At 36.3% G+C, this 20323-nt stretch overlaps 1 protein-coding gene and 1 long non-coding RNA gene across 2 annotated transcripts in view; one reads left to right on the forward strand and one right to left on the reverse strand.

Moving 5' to 3' along the window:
- Positions 1–13774: 13774 nt before the first annotated feature.
- Positions 13775–20323, reverse strand: part of LOC111871543 (acetylcholine receptor subunit beta-like 1) — a 160498-nt gene continuing 153949 nt past the window's right edge. The window contains exon 7 of the mRNA XM_023864714.2: positions 13775–17710. Within this exon, the coding sequence (XP_023720482.1) occupies positions 17546–17710 (165 nt within the window). The 3' untranslated portion in view covers positions 13775–17545. The remainder of the gene's footprint in view (positions 17711–20323) is intronic.
- The window catches only part of LOC111871544, a 148414-nt gene continuing 145718 nt past the window's right edge, over positions 17628–20323 (forward strand). Inside the window, exon 1 of the long non-coding RNA XR_004513782.1 lies at positions 17628–17776. This is a non-coding gene — a long non-coding RNA (uncharacterized LOC111871544). The remainder of the gene's footprint in view (positions 17777–20323) is intronic.

A 20323-nucleotide genomic window follows, 5' to 3' on the forward strand; every position in this document is an offset into this window, starting at 1 on the left:
TTTTATACAGGTGTTTAAGTAGTTATAAATATCCAGTGTACTTGACTCAGTACCCAACAATCAGTCAAGATCACTGACTACCTCTTTATTAACTCTTGTACTTTTTGAACAATACGCTGAAACCACAAATATAATTTGAGAAGACAGAAGAAGCAATGCTGTGTAAATTTTAAACTGTAGTGTGGAGAAAATGCCACTACTAAGAAATATGTTACATAATATTTAGATTAGCCCAAGTACAGACATTACTTGATATGTTTAATTACTCATTAAGGGTCAAGATGACTGACCCTTATAGTTCTTCAACAATGAGAAGTACTTTTTATGTCATCCATCATTTTGAATTTGTTTTTAGCTCTGACAGACCAGGTGGATAAAGTCTTCAGGTCTCCTGGGCCAACCAAATACAGGTCCACTGAGCACGAAATATGTAGAAATAAATTACGAAATATATGATGGTTGGGCGTATTGAAGGTGTTGTAGATCGATCATGTAACCCTGGACCAGCTGCTTATATGCTTGTTTACAAAGCTGGCACATCTAGGTCAGTTCTCATTTTGGAGTTAAACATACTGAAAGTAAAATCAATCTATCCTGGAAGAAGACATCTTGTAGTAATGGCTGATGCAGGTTTCTGTGGTTTCTTCGCTGACACTGCATGATTATGCAGCACCTGTAACAATAACTTTATAACAGTGACAATTACAACCATAATACTGCAAGAAACAGGTGTAAAACTGAAAAATGTTTTGTGTTGTGGAGTTTTAAGAATACATATGTGCTACAAATTGTTTTTGAATTCCATTTATGCTTCAATATTTTCAGTGTAAAGAGTTATGTATGAAGAAAGCAGTCTTCTGGGATTTGGCACCGTGTATATATGATGTTAACCACATGGTGCCAAATCCCAGAAGACTGCTTTCTTCATAGTCACCGCCGTGAAAGCCTCAAATCTTAACGAGTTATGTATGATTTATCGTGTTATTTGTGGTAATTATCTAATTGGTATTTATAAATCTAATAATCATAATGTGAAGAGTAAAGAATTTAGGTTTGTGGCTGAAATAAAACTTCAAGTATACACATTATGATGGGAGAACCATTTAATGAATGCAGAGGCTTTCAGTTTTGTATGTTACTGCTATATCTTCAAAAGTACATAACTTTTGTTAATGTTATAGCATTGTGGTAGTTGGGGGACAGAAAGGGTTTGATTGCTCATGCAGCACAGAGAGGATTATTTTATGCCTTGCAGTAGTAAGAAGGTTGGTTGGTTGGTTTCATCCTTTCTTCTGGAGCTTATAAATACAGTTTGGAATTCCAATGCATTCAAGAAGAATTTAGCAACACCTAGAAAGAAGGCTCTTAAAGGGTTTTTACTGCCTGGAAATGGATGTGTTCAAAGTTTATTAGCAGAGTTTTATAAGTAACATAACGCTGTTTACTACTTAGTATCATGTGTGAATGTGAAGGCTTCATGGCTTCATATTGGTCCAAGAATTATTAATAGGAGGAATGTGATGGGTTTGCATGAGATTCACATACCAACCTACTTAGTTTAATTAGCCATTCAGAGCTGGTTACAGTTCAAACGGTGTGACATATCCATCCACATGTCCTAAATTTTGAGGTACACACTTTGAGTGGGAAGCTATGGTTAGAACACTCAGGATCTTGACATTGATGTAGACAGACAACTTCTACATGTCTTGATAAATTCTAAATTAAATATATGAATAGTTTGGGCTTAGTGATACAGGGCTGTTATTGAAATGAACAAAAGTATTAATATAAGTTTGTCAAAAACCTGTGTTAATTGAAATCCATGTTTACCTCCTGATCAACTATTTGACACTAAATAAATAAGTTAGCTTGTGTAATAAGAGAAAGTAAGGACAGTGTAAATAAATAAGAAGTGCTTACCTCTTAAGTTGAGATTTATTTAATAAGTCAGTGTAACATCCATGTCATGAATTACTGCCGGTATAAACATGCCTTGAAATTAGTCAGTTGCTTTGCTAGAGCTGGTAGCCGATATCTACACATCTAGAGGATGGAGGCACTTGTTGGTCAGGCCATTATCTAAGATCAGCCTTGTCTGGTGTTCAACTCAGTACTCTTTCCATACATTTCATTGCCAACCTTGATGCATTGCTGGAGGCAGGGGTTTACTGGTTCCACCAGAGAAAATTTAGCTACCTCATTTTCATTGAACAGATAAGAAAATGCAAATATTCAGAGAATATGCAACATGAAGGTGCTCAGCACTGGTGTGAACAAAACGCATGACTGGAAATAGTACATTCAGGGGTACTCTGCCAGGTAGATACGAGCATTTTCATGATTTTCCCTGAACGTGTTAATTTTGTTTGGGTTTGAATTTATGTTTGATGTATTATTAATACAGATGGATTGATTCTGAATGTACCAGGAACAATTATGGGAATGGAATATTTTCACAGACTACAAGACATGCTGCTCTACATATATGTGTGTGTATATTTTTTTTTCTGTGGCGCTACAGCCCCAATTTGGGCCTAGGCCTACCTTCATGAAACTCTCCGTTTCTTTTTGGTTTACTAGATGTTACACATTTGGTAGGACTCCTCGGGCGAGTGATCAGCTCGTCGCAAGGCCTCTACCTGTAGACAAACACAGAAAAACGAACAAACATCCATGCCGTGAGTGGGATTCGAACCCACGATCTCGGCTTCCGAGCAAGCGAAGACAGTGCATACCTTAGAGCGCTCGGCTACCGTGACCGGCGTGTGTGTGTGTGTATATATATATATATAGGGTAAGTAAATATATGTTACAACGCTCTGTGGTGGATAGATGTGTTCAATCTGATCATATTTTGGTAATACACCCATGTCCAGAAACGCTTCCTTTTGGCACTAAGGGTCACAAAACTTTCTGAGAGGCTGCATATCGTCATCATGATGATTATTTTACTGCAATTGGGTGTTCACCTGATGACATTAGATCTTACACTGATACAGACAAGGAAAGACTATACATAATGGGAACAATACAAAACAAAGTACATACAATAAACAAGGTACACACAATGCAATTCCAAACATATAAAGCCACATAAGGGCATGTGATTGCGTTTGTTTCACTGCACTCAAACAAGGAGATGTTATCGTTTTACATTATAAAAGTTGCTCAAAATGGCAGCTGCCGACTTCATTGCATGTTCTTCATTTCCCAGATGGTTTCAGCTGATACTGCAATACTTGCCACAAGATCATGTTGTGTCTCCACTGGAGTCTTGTACACCAGGCTTTGCATGTACCCCCAGAGAAATAAATCCATTAGAGTCAAATCAGGGGAGCAAGGGGGCCAGGTTTTGGGCTTCCATGTCCAATCCATCTGTTGCCAAAGGTTTCATCCAAATATGGATGGCATTAGCACAGTGTGCCTTGGCACCATCATGCTGGAACCACATTTCACAGCGAACTTCCGAAGGCACCACTTCCAGCAGCTTGAGTAAGGTCTCTTGGAGAAATGTTAGGTAAATGTCACCAGTAAGCTGCAAAGGTAAGAGGTAAGGGTGTCCTTCACATTTCGGAGACCCTTGCACGTAAACAAAGCGTTTCTGGACTTGGTTGTATTAACAAAATATGATCAGATAGAACCTATCTATCTACCACAGAGTGTTGTAACATATATTTACTTACCCTATATATACCTCTTCAAAACATAAGAGCATTATTTTAAAATCATGTTCTGAATATTTTTCCATTTCCTTGTATTCTCACAGCTGATCACAGTGGTTGCGCGGTCAGAGGCATGAAATGTCTTAGCTCATTTGAACACTGGGATTGTGGGTTCAAATCCCACTAAAGGCATGGATATTTTTCCTGCGTTTATTCTCTGTTTGTATGTAGGTAGTGGCTTTGTGACTGGCTGATCACTCATCCAAGGAGTCGTACCAACTGTCTAAGATTAAGAAACTGAAGTGAAACGAAGAGCTTCATGGATGCCCTATGCTCCAAGTGGGATCAGTAGGAATAGATAGATAGATATACTCTCATCTGTACCACCAGTGAGAAAGGATATATATATATATATATATGTATGTATGTATGTGTGTGTGTAAAAGAAGAAGTATCTGAGCAGTAGAACGGTCTTTCGTTCAGTCTTGGTGGACGATATGCTGCTATCCTCAATATGTGTGATCTTGCATGCACTCTTGATGAGTGAGGTTGTCTGGTAGTTGAATGGTAATGCCTACAGACAGGGAGTGGTGATATGTAAGGATGTTATCAACATATACAGTAATATTAAATATGTTTATATATTGTAAAAGTTCTCGTTCCATTGTAAGCTTCCTACTTACCATGGAGATAAATCATATTAATTTATGTAAATGTATTATACCCCTTTCTCCAGGTATGAAAACATGGAGAGTAAATGTCCTTGTACACAAAATTCATTCACACTGTCATTCAAACTGAAACACATCAAAAAATAAATTCCACATTGTGTTAGGTTATGCAGATGTAATTATGTTCCAGTTTTTCCACTCACTGGCATAATTCTGTAGTGCATGTCATATGAATGGCACAGACTGCTGAACCATTACATGTAGGCAAGTATAAATGTTTCAAATCTTGGTCAAAACTTGGGGATAAATTCTGATTATGTAGATGTAGTTGAGACCTGAATGCTACATTAATGAAGAACGTTTAAATTAAGAATGGATTTGCATAATTTTTCAGTGAGGTTTCAGGTTACCTTATTTCTCTGCATAAATATGCCGAATTGTTAAACATCTGACTAGAGACGTTTAAATAAGGCTCAATGAAGTTGATAGACACAGACACTTTTAAGTAAATTTTATCATGCTCATAAGCTGAAATTGCCTTTGTAACAAGTATTTCTATAATATTCAAACAATAATTTTGAGACAGCATCGTTGGCTGGCAGGTCCTTGTTTTAAAAGTGTTGTTTCAGGTAGTGGACATAGACTGTCTTAAACAGCACATTGGATTAAAAAATTAAGTTTTTATGTTGAAAATTATTCCAAATATATTAAAATTTAGTAATTTGGTTTTTGACCAATGGATAGTACTTGTTGTACCACGTTCAGTTGTAGTAGAAAGTCTGTACTCTGATCATCTGACTAACAGAAATCTAAATGATTGTATTCGGGATGAAATGACATGCTTACTAGTAATATTTGTTCATTTAATTCTATTACTATTAATGGTTACCTCAAGTTTACTGCAACAACAATTTCCTTGAAATCTTAATGTCAGTCTTATATTTGTCATGTCACAATGAGCTAAATATTAGATAAGAATGTAGAGTTAAAGCATCAAATGGTTAATATAATGAGGAAAAAGGATGGAAATGAATGAAACAAAAAAACAGGAATAGAAAATGTGATTATTTATGTAAGGTGGATTGTATTTACTGTTAAAATGGACAAATATAACCACGGATATCACATTCTTTTAAGTTTATCCGAAGTGTATCAGGTTAGTGCAGAGGGCCACTTGTTTAGGAATATGTACATGTTTATAAGAATTGATTCCGTAGGATTGTTTCGTTTTTATTTTCCTTTTGTCAAATCATGTTTATAACGTTAATATATCTAAAGTAATCAAACTTTTTTAAAACTTTTTATGGGGATTTCAGGCAGTGACAAAATAAAAAAAAACACTAAGAAAATAGTTTATTATGTCCCACATTCTCAGTTATGATGTGTGTGTTTAAAATAATACCAGTTTTGAATATTACAGTATTTTGAAGGATTAATGTATCTGATGACTTAATACCTATACAGATTATGCCATTCTGGGTTGTTCAACGAATTCAAAGCATATACCATGCTGACAATTAGCCCGTGGTCATCCAGATATAACAAAGTTTGGACTCAGAACTTAAATCTAAGTTACATTAGATTCTTAAAGCATATAATAATGTATATACTAATGTATGTAATTTGGCGATTTATGAGCTGCCATTTTAGTTATTTTTATATATTTACAATAAGTAATGTGGCTGGGATATATTATTCCACAAAATATTGTAGACCTACACTTTCACTGATGATCTATACTAAGTATTAATGAATTAATGTTTAAATTAATCAATGTTATTTTTAATTCAGGTGACAAGCCTTTTTTCTATTTAGTGGTTGTATCATATACACATTTTTCTAATACTGTCATCAAACTAACTATAAACGCTTCTAACCACTTATAATTTAATTAAATAATATGAAATATCTTTATATTGTTTACCATTTATGAAACAAAAGAGAGAAATTATTATTATTATAATTAATATTATTATTATTAATTTTATTTTTTTCATTGAAACAGTGGGAGGTAGATATGTTCAGGGGAGTGTCTTTCCTAGGCTACAACGTTTGGATGGGTGCAAATTTTGGAGGTATGACAACAGCAACAACAACAACATTAACATAAGGACAACACATGAACATGTCCTACCTATTCCATCTGTCCTTTCAACACTCAACATATTAAGATTGGGAAAGGATTAAGGGGAGAGTTCTGACTACTATATATCCATTTTAAGTTCCAGTATTGATGCTATATGGTCTAGATGCTGACAGCATCACAAAATAAACCACAAAAAGAGTTCCAGTAAATTGGACCTATCCAACACATATTATGTTTCATTATTGAGCATTACATTGTCACTTCACAAGTGCAAAATATTTGTTTGTTCCTAATAATCTAACAGTTTGGTTGGTGCTGCACATTCACACAAACACAATGCAATGTGGGCTCCACTCTGCTAGGACTGAGTACTTACTATGCCACTAATTTGTGCATGCATCAGTGACCAACATAACCATCTCCTTCAGATACTACAAACACAATACAAATTCTCAAAATTTTGCAACAGGCTGCACTGCCATGGAAATGGGCTTCAATACCTGACAGGGGCAAGGGGATTTTTCTCTTCTCCACAGCATTCAGACCAACTCTGGGACACACCCCGCCTCCTCCTATACATTGCATACTGGGGGATCTTTTTCTGGGTGTAAAACAGCCAGGACGTGAAGCTGACCACTCACTTTCACCTAGTGCTGAGGCCAAGAATGGTGGAGCTATACCTCTACTTCCTCATGCATCATCATGGCAGGGTGCTTAATTAATTATGCACAGGAACAAAAAATTCTACCTTAAAGAAAGTTATTATTTTTTACCCAGAAATTGATTTTGCAGTTTGAGGCCACGTGGTAGTTAAGAATGCTTTGTTCATACTGTTTGAATAAAGAGTGCATTATCAGTGATGAAATGTTTTAATTAATTTAATTAACATATTTATTAGCTCAACTTTAAATTTTGATGCATGTGGGGAAAACCATTGTTTACATATGTAGCCATATATGATATCACATGAAGGTCCCATACATCTAACCCAGGGGTCTCCAAATTTTACCATTCAATGAACCCCTACTCACACATCATAATACGAGTGAATGCCCCTCCACAGATTTAAACAACATCAATTTCCATACAGATTCTCTCTTACATGACTTTCCTTCCAAGTGGGCGCTTCACTTGACTGATTCCTACCAAGCTAAACTTTTGCAGTCTCACAAATCATTTTTCTTCTGTAAAGAATGGGAGTTAGTGTTAAATAAACATCTCAATTACCCCACTGGAACTAACCACAATAAATTATTTTTCTAAAAGTAGAGCAGCAGCACCCTTTCCTTTGTAAATTTTCTTTAAAATAATTGCAGCACACAAAAGATCCCTCATTACACATTTTTGGGGGGGAAATTATTTGAAGTATTTCATATAGAGAGAAGAGGTTCACACTGAACTGTGTGTGTCCAAGGTTTTTCGATAAAAATTACATTTTTTTCTTGGGGACAGGAGAATGCACTCTTACTCTTACCAACATAATGCATACTTACTTCAAAATTTCTTACTAGACGATTAGAATTCAGGACTGAATATGTGGTTAGTCGAAATTAACTTAGAGAGGTACACTCTTATGTCACTGAAAATAGGCCACATTTCTCTAGTGACTCACAATATTCTAGATTATTCTCCCCTTCTTTACTAGAATCTCATTTGGTTCTAATCGACCCACATGTCCACACAGTTACCCAGATTTCAAGTTAAGTATTATACTCATTTTAAATGTATTATCCAGTGATGAAAAGCTACCATTAACTTGTTCGCTGAAACAACATAACCTATCATAAATTTACAAGAGCAGAAATATATGAAGGGCTGATTGCCAGATTAGGCTAATTCACAGACCAACACTATGCAGGATTAAGGAAGAGAAGCAAAGAAAAAGAAAGTGCTGTTATTGTGCTTGTATTTTTTTATGTTGCTTTTGTTAGGTATTTAACCTTTCTTTCTCAGGCAAGAATATGATATTTCTTGCAGAGTTAGCCACACAGACTGCATGCCCATTTTTTCTGGGTACTTGGTAATGGATTGCCACCAGATGTTATGGCAGTAATCTTCAGCAGCAAGGCGGGTGTTTGATCATGTGTCATAGTTTGTAATTCAGTTTTCATTCATTCCCTTTTGGCTTCTCTGGTGTAAAACATCAGCCACATACCCACATTCTTTGGTTGCCATTCGTTTCTCAATTCTTCTGTTAGGAAGAGTTCCCTGGCCAAGGTGTATGTGAGCTGTGACACCATGAATCTTGACACACAAAATTTCTTTAAGGTACTTTCCCTTCACGTTTTCAAAGATTGTTAGGCCTCCTTCTGTAAAGTGTTCTAGAATTTGCTGTATTCCATATGTCAGAATCAGTGAGATTTTTGTGGCAAACAGTTTCTTGGCTGTATTCAGGGACAAGAATCCCAGTTTTCTTTTTTACTTCCTGCATGGCCTCTAACAATAGATGAATTCATCTGTTGGAAGTATTCATCGTTTCTTAAGGACCATGTTGGCTGTTTTTCTTTTGTACTGGCCACAGTTGTAGGGTGCATTGGAAGATTTTTGGAACATTGTCTAGCTTTCAATGTGAGGACCATATCATCTGCTTATATACAGTGTATACACAAAAGAATGGTGTGGTTTCAAAAGTGAATAAAAATTTGATTTCTCAACTTACATGGTCACAATGCACACCATCAGAAATGGCAACTCTACACGTTTCTCATGTGTTAATTACAAACCTTCAATATGTGCATCCTGGGTCACACGACGCACATCCACACGGTAATCAAACTCTGCTGCAAATGGAGAAAACAATCTTCCCCCCATGGCCATCCCATTCACCAATCTTACACAGTGCGATTTCTTTCTTTGGGGGTTCATTATACCACCATTGTCCACGTCCATCCATGAACTTCATGATCGGATAACGCATGCATTGTAGGCCATTACAGCGGACATGCTACAATGGGTCTGGGATGAGTTTGATTACCGTGTGGATGTGTGTCGTGTGACCCAGGGTGCACACATTGAAGGTTTGTAATTAACGCATGAGAAACTTGGAGAGTTGCCGCTTCTGACAGTGTGCATTGTGACTGTGTAAGTTGAGAAATAAAATATTTATTAACTTTTGAAACCGCACAATTCTTTTGTGTATACCCCGTATATAATTTTATGTTCCTGAAGACTTGTTATATCACTTGTGCCGCCTCTGTGGCTGCAATATTGAACAACTGTGGGTTAAGTGGGTCGCACCATTAGTCTGCATGATATTTTCTGAAATGGTGATATTGTCAATTTGGACACAACTCTACACTAATATGTCCTTCAGTATCATTGCTGTTGTATGTTCTCTTTTGTGCTCTGTGAAAATCAACAAGTCCAGAGAACAGTCTTTCCATTTTTTGGCAGCTGTTTGGTCTACACTCAGTACCATGCTGAAATGGTCCTCCCATGAATACATTGGGATGTCTCAAGGGAATCGAGGTGCCTTTGTAGTAAGGGTTTGGAAAGGATCATTTTTGGAAGCTCCTGTGGTCATTATTTCTTGCTTGTCATGATTGAGCCTTTCTTTCTTCATTTTAATCAGAGGCTAATATTCTTCAAAGATTTTGCATGCTGGTTCATGTCTTCTTCGGTTTGTGTTTTCATTGCCTGATGAAGCTGCAGAGTGTGTGTGGCACTATGCAATAAATCAGGATTTCAGTTTCTGTTGCATCTGCATCTGTGGTGTTGCAGCATTCCTAATAGTTTCTCCGGTGACTTTCTGCATTGTTCCTGTGTTCTCTGTACATGTCTTTTAAACTTTGATACATTTCATCTGTTGCACCCACTGTTTGCAATATTTCTCAGTCCTTCCTGTACCCTGGTCTTTGTGGATGTGTGTACAATCCATAGCATGTAGCATATTTTGAAAGAAATATTTGCATATATGGACTGCTGTGGTGTAGAGTGCTTCCCTCATACTCTATGCTTACCCTGTCATTTTACTGCAGGCAAGGTCAGTGGTTCTCTTCTCATTATGGTAGACACACCTGTTTGTTACTGGACTCTTTATAAGTGTTAGTTCTCCTTATGAACAACTGGTAATTGTGGTTGTTTCCTTAGTTAGCTGCAGCACCTTGGATTTTCTGTTAATGTCAAGCATTCCTCTTTATCCACTTTGTGCAGTGCAGTGCCTTTCATGTCTGTGATGTGTTCCTCAGTGTTCCCCGGCTGGAGATCTGAAACGGGCTCAGCCGTGTTTCAGAGGAAGCCTTCATTCTGAGTCTCCTCAATGGTACTTGGGTCGCACAGACATGGGCAGCGTAAAAGCTGTCCACATGATATTCCTCCATTAAGAAGACCATCAGAAAGACAACATTTTAGTCTACCATAACTTCTTCTGGTGTCAGATAAATCTGTTTCTTTTGCAGGTTTTCAGAATTTTTGTTACCTTGTCAAATAGTGATTTCTGTACTCCTTGGTCTGCCTGCTTGAATGATGGGTAAGATGCATAGGCTGTTCTGTTGATCACATATACTAAATTTATGTTCTTCCCTACTTATGGTCAACTGTGTTGTTGAAAAGCTCCTAAAGGCAAATTTATGCTAGGAAAGTTTACTGGAAACAGGTATTCAGATCCATCTCTGTAATGTTCTACCACCTACATGTAGTTCTAGTACATATACCATGATTTCGTTTCTAAGGGCCAAGCAAGCTGAAGCCCCTGCAAGATGATGGACAGTAACCTGTAAGATTAGGATGTCCTCGAGTTATTCTCTTGTTTAACAGACAGTGATGAAAACAACATCTCTCATAGTACCTGTATGCAGTGAGAATGAAGATAAACATAATTGTGTTGACATTGTTTCTGAAATGATTTATCATTATTTTGCTTAACATGAACCTGTTATACTTCTCTTGGTTCAGCATGTTTGGCACTGCAAGTAATTTGTTGTTTAGGCAGCCACTATGTGTAAATAGTTTTTTTTCTCATTCTGTGACTTCAATACCAGATATAAGAGCATTTCGTAAACTGTCAGATATACAATAGAGGGGGTTTCAGTTTTCAAAAGGTTGCTCTGAGGTAGAAGGTATGGAATCCCTCCATGTTTTTGTTCTAGTGTTCCATTATCACTGAATTCCATCATGAAGTGAATAATAAACAGGTTAAGATACATAAGGAAAAACTAACAAATATATAACACTTAATACTGATATGGGGGCACGCGGTAGCATAGTTGGTTGAGGGGCTATGCTACAAGCCGGAAGGTTCCGGGTTCAAGTCCCGATGAGGTCATTGGATTTTTTTCAGTTGACCTAATCCTTCCAGCTGCACTAGGCCATGGGGTTCACTCAGCCTCTAACAGAAATGAGTACCAGGAATTAATTAAATAATTTTCCTGGGTAGAAAAGCGCAGCTGGCGCGTAAGGCTGACAACCTTACCGCCATCTTTGAGCCAATTGTCTAGATAATGTGGGACCTTCAACGTCTCACAACCTTATGGGCCTTCATGGCCTGGTACAGGGATAGCTTTACTTTTACTTCTTACTAATACTGATATGCTGGACTTGGGTTCGCATGCCTGCTACTATGAAGTTTATGGTCTGAGGTTGCTGCCTGCTTCTGCTCCTTTCTTACTTGGTTGACTGATCAGTCCTGAAGTAGGAGGTGGTTTGTTTCTTAGAAACATCAGGGTTTCACATAAGTATGTGGCATTACAACCCACAAGACTGTACTCTTAATACTAAAATGTTTTTGTAACTATACAAGGAATCAGTTCTGGAACGAATATATTGTGGAGTGCCACCTAGGGCCAGAATATTTGGAAGTAGAATGCATCCATTGCTACACAACAGCTAGCAATTCCTAGGCAGTGAAGCCTAGGAAATTGTTGCCCCGGAAATGAAAGTCTAAAAGTGGTGTAACCACCATTACAAACAAATTGTTTGAGGCAGACACATGTTCCCACATTCATTGTATAGCAGTGGGTGAAATTAACCCTTTGACAAGGTATTCCCTATTCAGTCTGAGGGCAAGTTGTAACAGTCCAAAGTCGACAAGAGACTAGTTCAGTTTGTATTCGACTTGAGCAGGAAAGAATTCTAATCCAACTAGAACAGAAGAATTCTTATCCGACTAGAGCAGAAGAGTTGTAACATTGAAGAAGAAACGTCTAAAGGACGTTATGAGTGGAGAATAACTGTCAGTGTGAGTGTAAAAGTGACTGTCCAATAAAGGTATTTGTTCAAATCCAAGAACCCACACAATTTCATGCCGTGTTGCTTAGGAAACACGCGACAATATTTTATTGTCAATAAAATAGCTAAATATTACTATTATTATAGATAAGGAACATAGAATCCAATAACAGTAGCTGGCTAATGGGAAAATAATAATGTAATTAGACTGGACATGCAGATGGCAAGAAACACGTAAATAGGGGATTAAGGAAGAAGGAACTACTGAAATGCATAAGGTCCTCCTAAAACAGTACATGACACAGACAGACCAGGAGAATGTATATCCAGCAAGGATAGCAGACCATGCAAGTATTTATAGAGATAGGGTTGTGGCTGAAGTTTGCAGTCCAAAGTATATGTAGAGCATGAAAGAAGTAGAGGCACTTTTGAAAGATTCTGTAGTGAAAACTGCGAGTTATATTTGGTATTTATTATGGAACATGATTGGAACGATGAAAATGAGCAAACATTATATCAGGAGACTCCAGAAGAAAATATATATGATTGTATACACATTATATAAAGCTGGAAATGAAGAGAATGTCTGTACATTCTACATAAAGGATACTCAGCAATTCTGTGGTGGTAAAATGACAAATATCATGAAAAATAAATTCATGGAGAAATTAAAATTATGGATGAAAGAGGAAGGTATACTCCTCACAAAATACACCAATAATAGAAGATTTCAGTATAATGATACAGTAGGTTATCTTATAATGCATTCAGTATTGAAGCTATATAGCATCAGATGTAGGATGACAGATGAATAAGTGAAGAATTAGAAAGGATTTGGAAGGAGGCAGTCTTGGTATACTCAAGATACTAATCTGGAAGTGGTCTGGAGTGACTGAGGAAACACAAGAAAAATCTAAGTCAAGATAGCAGGTGGCCTGGCAAAAATTCATATTGAGAATCCCCCCTTTTTTTTATTGCTAGTGGGGTGGGACTAAGTCCCTTGTACTGCGGCCACTTCTGGCCTATTGTATCAGCTCCAGATGATACATGAGGGTGATTGTGGAGCAATTGGTGGAATGAAGATTGGCAGGGGAAACCGAAGTACTCGGAGAAAACCTGCCCCAGCGCCACTTTGTCCACCACAAATCCCACTTGACCAGACCCGGAATAGAACCCGGGCCGCCACGGTGGGAAGCCAGAGACTAACTGCTTGAGCTATGGCATGGCCCCATGAGAATCCCCTTAATACAAGTCTAGATATTTATTCCTAGACCAATCTCTTTGGTATTAGATTAATGTCAATTTAAGCTTCACACTAGAGCTGCCATGACAATGTCAAAATGAGGTGCTTTCCATAAAGTATTATGATGACCAAATCAGTTCTTGTACAAAAAAGACAGTGCAAAGAACACTGAAAAATAGTTATGTTGCTCTATGTGTGTTGACATATTTTAGTAATAATTCACACCTGCACTTCTGTCATCTGTAGACATACACTTTTCATAAGTGCAGTGCAATCAATGCTGAACTGAGAGCTCTCCATGATGACACAGAAAAGGAAAAAATTATGCTCCATAGGAATTACTCTTTATGGAGGCTGACAGGGCAAAAGAAACCAAGAAGGAAATGTGGAAAATGCAAAGAAAAAGTCCACTGATATGTTTTTCCTGGTCTTCAGTTTGCAAAAACACTACCAACATGCAGCCCAAGCACTGGCAGGGTCTAAATAGAAACAGTCTAGGATGTGCAGTGAAATAATAAACACTGGATACATGTATTCTGGAGTGAGAACATTGCTTCCAGATGAGTAGAAGAAGCCACTTCTTGCTTAATGGAACACAGAAAGACAAAACTTCAATCATTTGTTAAGCATCTCATATTCTATAGCAACATGTTCCAGGAATACAGAAGGAATTTCAAAATGTCATCATGCTCAGCTGTACAATGAAAAAGTACTGTTATTTCCATTCAGCAGATCAGAACTGTCTCTTAATTTCTGGATGGTTTTTCATTTTTTGGAAAGAACATCAGTGTCATAAAGAAGATAAAAGATACAATCTTAAAATTTTTGTACATCAACGTTGATAATTCAACATGTGAGGAAGAATCAGCCTTAATTTGTCACACAGATGAAAGCAGAAGATGATTCTTTTTGTGCACAAATTTATAAAGAGATGTAACAAGCTAAAAATGTCTCTGTTGATTTTTTGAATGTTGAATGGTTATGAGCTAGCTTTCTGGGATCATAATAAAGGAAGATTTCAGAATGGAGACTGAGAGTGAAGCAGAGTCTCAATGAAGACCTGAAATTCATGGAAGCAGACTTCACTAAATGCTCCCAAGAACATCCAAAGAGCATGAGATTAATGACCTAGAAATTTTATATTCTAATGACACTGACAAAAGAAAAGATTAAATATCTACTAGACCTTTTATAACAAATCCCACCAATCAATCATGAATATTATGAAAATGTAGAGTGTGCTGTCCAAGGAACTGAGGATTTTGATCTTTTGTGTGATTCTGAATATGACTTTGATGTGAAAGTTATTTACTTTACCTTTCTTGTTAGAAGATACTTGATATACCTGAATAGTGCGAAATGTCTTTCGTTTATGAACATAACCTGACATATAAATTGATATAAATAATTTAATTAGTAACTAAAAAATAAAAATTGTCTCCATGGCTGGTTTCAAATTCAGGACCTTTGGTTTTACTGGATAACATTTTTATCTTAAGTATGTAATTCAAGTAACCCTACATTATAATTCTCTGGAAAAATTTAACATATGGATTTGTTGTTTTAAGAAGTTTGATTTGTTTCAACATGCGTATACTACAGAAGAAACATTTTTAAGTGTGCCAAATATGCCTAACCAGGGCTTAACATGAAGTATTTCGGTTCCTAGTTTATATAATTAGAGTCAAATTCAATCTTTTGTCACAGATAAAAAATAAATGTATCTGTGATTAAGATTTTCTTACAACCTTTTTACATATAATCCCACATATTTGGTAAGATCTTGAAAATTAACATCCTTGTACCTCATTTATATCTTCACAGTGCCTTTCTTTACTTCACCTCCCCTTAACATGGTTCATCCTGGTCCCTCACATTAATAATTGCATGTAAGATGTTTAACCACCGCCCAGTGTGATTAATAAAGGTTGTGTTTTTTAATTTTTCATCCTTTACATGTTTCGGTCAAATCGACCTCCCCTTATATGCCATTTCTTGTGAATGTGGATTCTGCAACTGTGGCATTAAGTCTCTGACACTTCAGGTAGTGAAACAGATTATTTTGACTTCATGGAATCGATTATGTTATGTGTGCCTGATGATAATAATCACCTAAGAACTATTTTCTTAATTATTCCTTGCATGATACAAACGCTTTATGTGGGGGTCATGTCTAGTCATATGTAACCTAAGGAGTTGGGTAGATTATTTTTTTAATTTAATGTAACTAAAAGTTGGCGGACAACTCTGGTTTCGGTCATACTGACCCATTATAAAATCCACTGTACTTAAGGCCATAAATAAATATGCAGGCTGTAAGGGAGCTTGATAAACTGCAAGGAACGCCATTGGAAATATTCATAGTACATAATGGAATACATCCTTTGTAGTCTGGTATTGTGTTTTGAGTAGGGTACAGACAGAAGTATTTTAATGATTGTAGAATGCGGGTGAGCTACTCCTTATGACGAAGCTTCCAACCCTTCTGCTGATGGTATTTCAGAAACAGGTAAAATGCTTAACGGAAAAATAATGATACCTTCTTCCACGGTACAGTGGTGTCCATGTGACTGATTAAAAAAAAAGATTCTTATTCAAACCACAGTTTAACATAATGTCCCAAGGGAGGAATACCAAAAACACGTTTCCGTTAATGTTCTACCAAAAATGGGAGAATTCATTTTAAAAAAAGAAACGCCTCGAAAATTAGCTTTTACAGATACACATCACGCATATTACTACAGAATTACAAGTTAATGAGAGTATTATCAGTTCTGGAGGTTCGTTCTTTATTTTTATTGTTGATATTGAACTGAGCACGAATCAGGTGTGTTTGCGTGTTCAACAAGTACTTCCGTAAATTCTATTTACCGGCAGCTTTGTACCTGTCGAATTTATTTTTTGGAGGGGGGAGGGGTCATATTTTGGCGAACAAGGCAACTACAGTGTGACCTATCATAGTGTCCATATTCTAGTGATGCTGCGCCCACAAAGAGAAAAATAATAATGTTATGATTATACCTGTCCTTCTACCACACTTGAACATTCAATGACAATTACAGAACCTATGAAAGGAAGTCAATTTGTTAATAATACATCGTTTGTTCTTATAGCAATAGAGAAAAAGGTAATTTACATGTTGTAGACTTCCTTCTTCCATAATATTATATGTGCATATAGAATTTAAGATTTACTTCATACATTTGTAATGTTGAGCATACTTCTTTCTGGTTACATCAGAGAAAACATTTTAGTTGTCAGTTTTTTCAGCGTATGTCCCAAACACTCATTATTTTTTAACTATTTAAAGGAATGATTTTTAAAAAACACCTCATTCTCGTAACTGGGACCAAAACAATCGTTAGGCTTATCTCTCTAACCACGAAATATTTGTATACTGCCACTGTTAACAAATAAAACAATTTGTATAATCCCATGTCGTTGATTTAAATTCATCACGGAAACAAATATAGCTAGCGACATGATTGTTATATTTTCTTTGTTTCGCTTCAAATTTTTGTTTCACTATATATATATAACAATGGAATATCACTATACAGAGTGCTCGAAGAGCGCTGAAATTTTCATTAGAGTCATATAATGGCTTTCGCTTGAACATATTCAACACACAACTCTTCTCAATGAAGAAGCGTTCCATATGATTTATTTCCTAAGGAAATAATTGAATCCAATAAAAAATCAGCTCCACGGATCCTCATTTCCCGCGATAAATCTCGATTATTCGGTCTTGGTCCACATATTCGAATATATGCGGCGCGTCCATGAGAATTCCGATGGTTCCTGCAGTGGTCACTAGGAAGAAGATGTACAGTTGAAGCCTGTCGATCACCATGGCCACGTACTTCCAGTCCTCCCGGATCTAGAACACACGTAAGGGTTTTAGGTCAGTAATACCAAGAGCTGACAGACATCCTCCGATTTGCAGGTACACATTTTTCATGAGCGTTATTTGATATTTTGTACAAGTAACCTATTGGTATTAATGTTCGCGTACTGCTTACACAAATCAACTGTTACAAAATTGGCCGCCATGTAGATATAGTGCCCAAAGTAAAGAATATATTTCATCATACTTTATTTAATAATATTTATATCGAAATATATTTGAAATAAAAATTGTGTACCTTAAAAAGATCTATATTTTTTGTCAGACATTAAGTCTATGATGGGTCGTTTTAAAAAATAATGATGTCAAATTAAGGGTTCATATAAATGAAGAGTTTAAATTGATGGATACAAACCGAAATACAGTTTAATCTAACTATATTTTGTAACTTTGAAGATGAAACATGCGGACAGACAAACGGGCGGAAATACAACCTCCCCTCTTTAAGTACAAATTTGACGTATTTCATTTAAAGAATGCGTAATTACAGGTTAGACTTTCACTTACGACTTTGCTTCTATAGACAGATTCAAAAGTTGCACAACTCAACATTAATACTTTATTAATGTAATGTAGGTTGGAAATAATGTAATCTTAGGTGGGACAGGAGAATTGAGATTTGTCCCCTTAAATTGGTTTTTAGAATTACGCTTATGGTTTTGCTGTAAACAGTGTGCAATTATGAATATACGCTGTACCTGAACATTGATCGCCTCGTAGGGCCAGCAGAGACTGTGAGTGATCAGGGATGGTATGGGGTTGCAAATGTTAAACACACAATCATATTCATTCACCTTGTCTCAAATTACTAAGCACTTAGTATCGGGTTGCGTGACTTTTGAATCAAGCTGTACTATAGATGTTAAGCCTATGTATTCACTTGCTTTTACGAGTGCAAAATAAAGGCCGGAGAGTAGAACAAGTCTTTTAATTTATTAGTTACTTTATCTTTCTCCATTTATCTTCAGAAGTCGAAAAGTAAATTTGAAGCGTAAAATATATATTGCATGCATATTATATAGTACAAGGGACAGTATTTTATTTATTCTTTATTTTGTATGAGCCGATCACAGTAGCCACGCGGTCTAAGGCATGAACTGTCCGCTGTAATCATGGGGTTCAAATCCCACTCAAGGCATGAATGTCTGCACTTTTATTCGGTGTTTGTGCTGCTCTGTGTGTTGGTAGTGGCCTTGGGACGGGTTGATCCCCCGTCAGAGGAGTCCTGTCGACTGTGTATATGATGAAGAAACTGAAAAAGCGGCCAAAGTCCAGTAGAACAAATGTAGAACCATTGATAGATATAAGTTGGCTTGGGCTATTGCAATAAGCTGACAGACTCGGTGTCTCTTGTAGAGAAATGTCTGGCCAGCACGACTTTCGTGTGAGTGGCAAATTTTGCGAAAATTTGTTGATTCCTGATCACTCGGCATGGAATAAGAGCAAGATCATTGTTTGTTTGTTTATTCGGTTAATTTATTACACTCTATTTTCTCCCAGTTCAATGTTATACATAGGTAAACTCCCAATGCAGGCGTTGGTAAGGGGAACCCTCGGGCTTAATTCGGTCCGATAACATTTTCCAGTTCGGTCCTCTATAACGTATTAATTAAATCAAATTGCAATAATTTAATTAACATATTGAATGCCTGGTGAGATGTGCAGTAAGTTCAAGTAATTTTTATTATTTAAAATTTTATCGATAAATTAACTACCATAAACAAAATATATATGTTATACGTTTTGGCGTTCTTAATATTTTTAATTTATATTAATTACGTATCCTCCATTTCCTCTGTGTACAAGTGGGAGACGTGGATTCAACATCTACAATCTGACGTCTATGAAATACAAAATCTTACCTAAGTTGATGATACTGCCAACCAGACAAACTAGCTGCACATCCCACCCCTAACTTAGTCCTTGAAATTATTATTCTGGATGTTTCTATCGTCGGAGTTTATTAAAACCATTATGTTTTGGTAATCGGTTCTATTTCCGAATACGAAAGAATACCCACTATGTTGGGTTCCTCGATGCAAATATTGTCGAAGTAAACGGAAATAGACATAATTTCCTAAACGCAAAAATACAATAAATACGGAAGATGGGTAAAATATAAATAAAAGCGTCAAACTACATGCCACATCATCGTCAAAAATCGTGTACTATAATCCACTGGGTGACTTAAGAGAGGGAGCATGTAACAAAGAGTAACTTGGCACTCTTTTCCTCCGTTCGGTGTAGTCACCTCAGGTGAAGAAAGCACAAAAGTAATTATGATAATCTGTAGAAATGTTTTAGTTCTGATACAGAAATCGCAAATGATTAACATGAAAGAGACTTTAGAGTGAAGTTTTAAAATTTATGGCCTGGAGAATTACACTGATCACAAATATCGTGGCCGCAGAAATAGTGTCTTAGTAAAAAAAAAAAAAAAAAAAAAAAAAAAAAAAAAAAAAAAAAAAAAAAAAAAAAAAAAAAAAAAAAAAAAAAAAAAAAAAAAAAAAAAAAAAAAAAAAAAAAAAAAAAAAAAAAAAAAAAAAAAAAAAAAAAAAAAAAAAAAAAAAAAAAAAAAAAAAAAAA

The sequence above is a fragment of the Cryptotermes secundus genome, unplaced genomic scaffold, assembly GCF_002891405.2.
Source record: "Cryptotermes secundus unplaced genomic scaffold, Csec_1.0 scaffold1066, whole genome shotgun sequence".
In the NCBI taxonomy this organism is placed as follows: domain Eukaryota; kingdom Metazoa; phylum Arthropoda; class Insecta; order Blattodea; family Kalotermitidae; genus Cryptotermes; species Cryptotermes secundus.